Source organism: Austrofundulus limnaeus, unplaced genomic scaffold, assembly GCF_001266775.1.
Source record: "Austrofundulus limnaeus strain Quisiro unplaced genomic scaffold, Austrofundulus_limnaeus-1.0 Scaffold978, whole genome shotgun sequence".
Taxonomy (NCBI): Eukaryota; Metazoa; Chordata; class Actinopteri; order Cyprinodontiformes; family Rivulidae; genus Austrofundulus; species Austrofundulus limnaeus.
The window spans coordinates 85,700-93,712 of record NW_013953380.1 but is presented as its reverse complement, the minus strand read 5'-3'; the positions used below and the strand labels follow the sequence as shown (position 1 = coordinate 93,712).

Genomic DNA, 8,013 nt, shown 5'->3' with positions numbered 1-8,013 from the left:
TGCTCATCGTGCATCAATATCAGAATATTCCATTCCTGTTCTATTGTTTTCCCCACTAAGCATATTTAAATATGCTGAACTATGTATCAATGGAAATAAAAAAAAATTCAAAAATACAATTGTTTATAAATGTAGCTTTGATAGATGTTTGAATATGGTTTCCAGCAACAAAAAGGTGTGTTATGATCGATTACATGCGCAGATGTCTTATTGTGCCTGGCAGACACATAACGCTGAGTGGAGCAGTGGACCGCTCCAAGATGGCCGCCCTAAATCTTGTCAGCAACAATAGGCGAGAGCGGTCCATGAGGCATCCATCCTTATATTATGTCTTATGGTTGTACCTGCCTGTTCATTCTAAATAAGACCTAGTTTGAATTGAATTTCTTCCAGGTTAAAATTAAATTATTCATATTCATGGGTTAACAACTTATAATTTAAATGAAATTCACAGTTTCACCATGAACAGGTGTTCATTGACCTTGGATGACCTCTAGAAACTTTTCTTTTAATATCTTCAAAGCCAAAGCAGCACAAACAAAAAATTTTTGCTGCATAAACCAGCACAAACATAGCACAAACGTTTGACACCAATTTTGTTTGATTTCATAAAAGTGGGGGGGCTGGTTGGTCTTTTGACCTTTACACTTTCATGAGTATCTTCAAAGCAAAGCARCACAAAYGAAAATTTTCGCTGCACAAACCAGCACAAACGTAGCCGAGTTGATTGACACCCATTTTGTCTGATTTGAAGAAGGTTGGGGGGCTGGTTGACCTTGGATGAACTCTAGAAACATTTCTTTATATCTCTTAAATGATAGCGTTACAAACAAAAATTTTTGCTGCACAAACCAGCMCAAACGTAGCCGAGTTGATTGACACCCATTTTGTCTGATTTGAAGAAGGTGGGGGGGCTGGTTGACCTTTTGATCTTTACACTTTCATTAATATCTTCAAAGCCAAAGTAGCACAAACGAAAATGTTTGCTGCACAAACCAGCACAAACGTAGCCGAGTTGATTGACACCCATTTTGTCTGATTTGAAGAAGGTGGGGGGGGCTGGTTGACCTTGGATGACCTCTAGAAACATTTCTTTATATCTCTAAAACGATAGCGGCACAAACGAAAATTTTTGCTGCACAAACGTAGCACAAACGTTTGACACCAATTTTGTCTGATTTGAAGAAGGTGGGGGGGCCAACTTCACTCAGGTCATAAGTGGGGCTGATGTTTAGAGGGTGCTAGAGATTCAACGTTCTATGCGCCGATCTGAATCTTTGCACCTCCCTGAATTAAAACTAGTTCTATGTGACTACCAAGTTTCATCATGCTCAGCCCACTCGAACTTGGTTAAAATAGCCTCTGGTTGGCAGAATAATAATACCAATAATAACAATAACAACAATAACAATAATGTTCAGGTCATAAACGTAAGAGCCTTTTGTTGTTTCACAGTGCCCAGGCCTTATTAAATAAACTTTAATAGTACTACTCCAAAGTCACGGTTCATATTAAAACAAATCTACAAAAATGTAATACTGAAACTAACATAATAAATTGGTAATATTTTGTAATGGGTTTTTCTTTACAGGTTTGCAAAATATTTTAAGATGGAAAACGGGACGGACTACCGCACTCTGGTCAAGGCTTTTGCTATAAGGTTTGATGTCATTGTCAATGGAAATGTAAGTATACATTTTAATGTTTATCAGAGTTTGGGTTTCAACAATTAATATTAAAACTGCAAGCAGTGGTAATGGGCCCTCACTCACCAGGGCAATAAAGGACCATGCATGCATGAAAGTAACCTGATACAAACCAGCCCCTTGGTTTTTGCTCCGCTTTGTACAGAGCTTGGGACCCTTAGCAATTGAGAAATTGCTATTGAGAGAACTAAGTTATCCACAAAGTTGATGTGATCAGTGAAATGTTGGACTCCCTGGGATTTAATTTTAGCCAGCAAAATGCAGACGTGGTGGTGATAAAAACTCGGGCGAAACATGGAGGAAGCCAGGGCTGAAACCAACAATGAATGGATGAGGAAGTGGAGTAAGTGAATCTGTAATAAAGTAACAGGGTAAGGACAGTGGAGACAGCTGGGTGATTGCAAAGTACAGACAGGTGAGAGAGAATGATCTGGAAGGAAATGATAAACTGAGGACTAATATGAGAGTGTGAGACACAAGAGGAACACCAGGGGGGGATAGAGGGTGAGACAAAAGACAATAGATCTTCACAGTACCCCCTCCTCTAAGAACCATCTCCAGATGATACACCACAAACACTAGTATGGGAGGGAGGCGGGGGATACAAACAATGACTGGATGGCAGGCCAGAGACAAAGGGACACAAGACTCAAAAAACACAGACAAAAAGGAACACAAAGAAATAACTAAATCAAAAAAACAAAAACAAAAACCGACTGGAAAAAACCCTGGGAAATAAACACAAAATCTCAAAAATAGTCCAAAGATGGCCCTAGGCACATCTGACGGGAGGTAAAAGTTCAGGTAGGTGACCGGGACTCGACCAGGGCAAGACAGGAACTCAGGAGGGCAGCCAAGGGCCTGACCAAGGCAAGGGTAGAGCTCTGGAGGACGGCCTGATAACCAGACAAGGCTAGGCAGCTCACTTATTACACAAATATTTGGTCAGTGGGAGAAACTGGAGTGGCCAGAAAAAACTTACACATGAGGAGAACATGCAAACTCCACACAGAAAGACTCCAGGTCCGAAAGTTAGTGTGTCTGTATCTTTTATACTGTACATGTTTATGAATGGTGTTGTATGTGTTTGTAGCAGATTTAGCTTGTTTGATCACAGATGTAGGGGGCTTTCATTTAAAACACTTGGGTTCAAATCCAGCCATTTTTACAGTCTTTACTGATGATAAGGTGCCATCCACTGCTAAGCTGTTCCTCATTTTAGTCTTGTTAATGCCGACCACAGAAAAAACTCTCTCTGCATCAGGATTGAAGTGGGGAAGGACATGAACTGGGGCCCATGAAATGGAAGCAGGTCAGGAAATCTAGGAAGAACAAAATGTGCCAAAATTAATTTGGGAGGGGAACAGAATAGAAAAACAGGATTTGTGTGTCCAGTCCTTACCTGTTCACAAAGTACAAATCATCCTCAACATCACAATCGGACTTCTGCTTGGGGTCCACAAACATGGCATGTTGAAGGGCAGTTTTGCGACAGCATACTCCACTGCTTGTACTAAAAATCCTTGTGCTGCCTCCTGGAACACATCAGCCTGGTGTGTTGTTATGTCTCCAACACTAAGTAGCCTATTCAGTGTTGCTGTTGTTGTGGAACTAACATTAATATCCCCCCCCCCCCCCAGGCTTGGACTCCTGATTAGTAAGATGGACTTATGAGCATGCGAACGTGCAACTGACGTCCACGCCTTAGTACATTGGAAAAAAATCTGTCAAAATTTAACCCTATGTACAATCTGAACACGCTCACTTAATGGATGATTTTTGTGGTTAAATTAATTGCATTATGCACAGAAATGTTTGTTAATATAATTGCATTTCACATCCAACAACCACCACATATGGAAAAGTAAGGGTTGTGTACAAAATGGCAAATAGGGTGTACAATCTGAAGTATGACTTGACCAGCACCCACTTTTGCCACCAGGGAACTGGAAATGGGAATTTTACCAAATGTTCTTTTTTTACAGGCAGGAAAGTTTAACATGATCCCAACCCTCATAAACATTGTGGCAGCATTCACATCAGTTGGAGTGGTAAGTTTTTATATATGTAAAGTTTTTTTCCTTTCTTAGATACACATACCGTATTTTTCGGACTATAAGCCGCACCGGACTATAAGCCGCACCTGCCATTTTTTAAAAACAACCCGTGAACATTAGCATATAAGCCGCACTCCCAACATAAAAAAACAGTACACCCAAAATTGTCGTCAAAAAAGTGAATTCAACATCAAAACATAAAAAGCAAACCTTTAAGAATTAAAGTTCGGAGGAATACGGTTCATTTAACTGACCTTATTTTGGTAGTTTTCTTTAACAGTTTCTGGTCCAACAAAACGTCTCATTCATCTTCCTCCGGTGCACTGAATTCATCGAAGTCCTCCTCTTCAGTGTCGGAGTTAAACAAGCTGAGAAAAGCTGCGTCACACAGCGGTATCTGTTGTCCTCCCGGGGTAATGCTGGCTCTGAAGCTGTGGTGTCCTCTTCACGTAGCAGTCCAGCCTTTCAGAACCCACTGGTGATGGTGGACTCATTCACTCTGCTCCACACTGTTAGGATCCACTGGCAGACATCAGGAAATGACGCTCTTCACATTCGGCCAGTTTTTGTGAATGATTTATCCCCGTCAGTCATCCAAGCCTCCCATTCAGCCCTGAGTGCTGCTTTAAATGCACGATTCACACTGATGTCCAGGGGTTGTAGAAACGTTGTTGTACCTCCAGGAATAACAGCAGGAATTGAGTTTGTTTTCTTGATGGCTGCTTTCACCGAATCCATGATGTGGCCCGCATACTGTCCAATATCGTGTCTGCTACTAGCTAAAACAAAATGGTGCTACACCTCTGGCTAAGCTGGCAGTATGGTCGCTCGGCTGTTGACCGGTCGACGCGCCGTCACATGGTTGTTTGGCGTTAGTTTTCGCACTGACCTTTCATAGTTCCCCCGAGAAACCCCTAGCCGAGCTGCTGGGAAAGCCCTCCCTCTCCAGCATACGTCACTGCATGGGATTCCTTCCCCGGGGAGTGCAATGCGGGAAAAAAAAGGTCTGCGGCTCTTCACTCGACGTTTATCCACAAACTGGTCCTGGATTAAGCTCCAAAGTTTTTATCAGTCAGATTCCACAGTGAAAAATACTGTTTTATCCCCTTTTATGAGTTTTTGGCCATTGACTATCTTTAAATCGCTGCTTCTCGGTACAACAGTCGCCTCTGGAACGATCGCTTTTTTCTTTTTTTTTTTTCYTTTCTTTTTTTGAAGCGAGTTGTTGAAACAAATGGAGCATAAGAGCCCCCTGGTGGCTGAAGAAAAAAATCCACGTATAAACCGCACCGGACTATAAGCCGCATGGTTCAAAGTTCGGAAAAAAGTCGCAGTTTATAGTCCAAAAAATATGTTATATTAAAAAATGCTAGTACCAATAGATAATGCTGTCTGGCTATGGTTTATAATTGGTACATAACAGGCATGTACCTGGTACTTACAGGTTATGTAGCAAGTACATACCTGGTACTTTCATGTCTAAATCCTGTCACACTATAAGGTTTTAGACAACATACTGACTTGTAAAAACTTTGTTATGACTAAATAACTAATACAGGTTCTAAATTTAACCTATAGCATTAAAGTATGTACACAGCAAATATGACAGTGTTGATTTAACACTGTCCAGTGTTACTGTTTAGTTTTATTTTAACACTGTTTGTTACTTATTACTGTTAATTTAACACTATAGTGTTAATTTAACATTGTTTATTGTTATTGTTTAGTGTTAATTTAACACTGTTCAATGTTACTGTTTAAGTAAGTAAACTTTATTTACATAGCACCTTTCAAAGACACAAATATGTGTGCTTAACAGAGAGCAAAATAACTAAAAACAATAAAAACAATGTATAAATACACTGTCTGGTCCAAAAGAAAATGTTGCCACCAAATAAAAAATGTCACACACTATAATATTTTGTTAGACCACCTTTAACTTTGATTACGGTTTGCATTCACACTGTGGCATTGTTTCAGTAAGATTATACATTGTCTCAAGATTTATTTCCATCCAGTGTGGTATTAATTTTTCACCAAGATCTTGCAGTGATGATGGTAGAGTCTGATCGCTGYACAAAGTCTTCTCCAGCACTTCCCAAAGATTCTCACTGGACTCTGTGGAGCCAATCCATTTGTGAAGATGATGTCTCGTGCTCCCTGAACCACTCTTTCACAATTCGAGTCGATGATTCATGRCATTGTCGTCTTGGAATATGGCCGTGCCGTCAGGGAAGAAACAATCCATTGATGGAATAACCTGGTCATTCAGTWTATTTCTGCCAATCTGCTACCAGAAATGGAAGAGGAAGAGGGTGACACAAAGGCTGTCCATCAGTTATTTATCTAGTGTGTGGGTTTATCTGGTGTAACTGAGGAGTCATTTACACAAGGCAGCTTGAAGGAGGTGGATCAAAGCTCTCATCTTTGGTAGTTTATGTGCACAAATCCAGTGGGCTTCGAGTGGACYACAGCTCTCCTTTCCCGAAAGAGGAGGAGGTGGTTGATGGGCTGTGCTACATCACCCGCAAACCAGGAGTCATAATCAAGGAACGTTTGAGGAGGCCATACAGTTTCACAGAGTAARGGGCGATGATCTCCACGCTGTGCTTGAAGACATAACCCACCTACCCGAACCCCTAGTGGTCAGGTTTAAACACGACTTAAGACATTTTGCTGACCAAATCTGTGAGATCTCGGGAGCTGCCACCARAGAGCTAGAACGGGCGCAGTAGCTTTTGTTCTTCTGTTTTTTTGTTCAGATTGGCTTTTAATTAATTTTTTAATCAATTTTTTTCTAACATGTAATATTTTTATCACATGTATGTTTTGTTTTATCTATCTTGTTTTATCTCTTGTGTGTTGATGTCTTCTTGTAAAGCGCTTTGTGGTTTCTGACCTGTGAAAGGTACTATATAAATAAAGTTTACTTACTTATATTCAGGTAGTCAGATGACCTCATTCTTTGAGCACAAACTGTTGCTGAACCTGGACCTGACCACCTGCAGCAGCCCCAGATCATAGCACTGCTCCGCAGGCTTGTACAGTAGGCACTACGTCCATGCACGGACCGTCTTTCCCCCTTCCCTACGCTGGCATCGGGAATCAGTGACAGACACACGTTAGCCTCCCCGGGCACCAGTCGCTGTCCTCTGGCTGCACAGCATGGTGTTTCGTCATCAACCAATCCGGCAGAGAATTTGTCCTTGAGGACTGGACTCTCCCGTGTCATAGCGTTTGTCTCACGAGAGCCTCCGGGCTGCTGGGCTCAGACCTTGACCACCCCTCTGTTCGTTTTCGCCGGCTTCAGGAAGTGCATTGTCCTCCTCKGACTTTGGTCAGACGCTCCAGTCTACCAAGCCCTGGGGGTGCCAGATTAGACGCACAAGAAAGAACTCAAGTTCGGAYAGAGACAAGGAGATCTAATAAAAATGTTTTATTAAATAAAACAAATAGCTGAAGGGAAGCAAACAAACTAAAACACTAGGAGACACAGAGGAACACAAGGACATGAGAAAGATAGACGAAGCCACACAATGACCTACGAGGGAATGAGAGAAGAGACGAGTTTTATGCAGACAGAGGAAGAGAAGATAATGGACAACAGCTGATGAGACTGATTACAGGTGACTGACAGGTGAGTGACGTTAACAAGGAAAATGACATGAAACAGACTGAGAGATGAGAAGTGATGACACAACGAGAACACAAGAGGGAGACAGAACACCAGACAGATCCCTACAGGGGGTGGACGCACAGAGCCTCTCTACCACCGTTAAACCATTGTGCCTTTCCTCATACTAGCCATTTATTTTCACGTTTCTGAAGTGCTAACAAACGCTGTGCTGGGAGGGCGGAGCTGACGTAAACAAAAGGTTGGGAGGGGGTTACCAACAGCAACTTATCTGCATAAACAGCTCGTTCTGAGGAGAGCTCAGAACAGGTGGAACTGAAAGGTGAAATCTCACTATCTGAGATTCAGTTTGTGAATTAAATCAAATGAACATGTTTTGTGTTATTAGGTCCATCTCCTTTGAGAACCCATCAAACACTGTTCAGTGTTAATTTAACACGTCTAAAAGAGGCTTCAGATTGTTTTTAAATCTTTATTAATGAACATTTTCATTAGGTGCCTAAAGCATTACAGTGTGACATTAATTTCTTTATCACATCTGATGTAGTAGTACCTGTTACTACACACCTTGTAGTAACACGTGTAGTGACTTGCTAAGCACTAGGCAGTATTGAGT

At 41.5% G+C, this 8,013-nt stretch overlaps 1 protein-coding gene across 2 annotated transcripts in view; it reads left to right on the top strand.

Annotated features, from left to right (window-relative positions):
• The window catches only part of p2rx3b (purinergic receptor P2X, ligand-gated ion channel, 3b), a 38,255-nt gene that overhangs the window by 24,407 nt on the left and 5,835 nt on the right, over positions 1 to 8,013 (top strand). For both annotated transcript variants that reach the window (XM_014029958.1, XM_014029957.1), the window contains exons 9-10: positions 1,592 to 1,685; positions 3,692 to 3,757. In XM_014029958.1, coding sequence (XP_013885412.1) covers positions 1,592 to 1,685; positions 3,692 to 3,757 — 160 coding nt within the window. The remainder of the gene's footprint in view (positions 1 to 1,591; positions 1,686 to 3,691; positions 3,758 to 8,013) is intronic.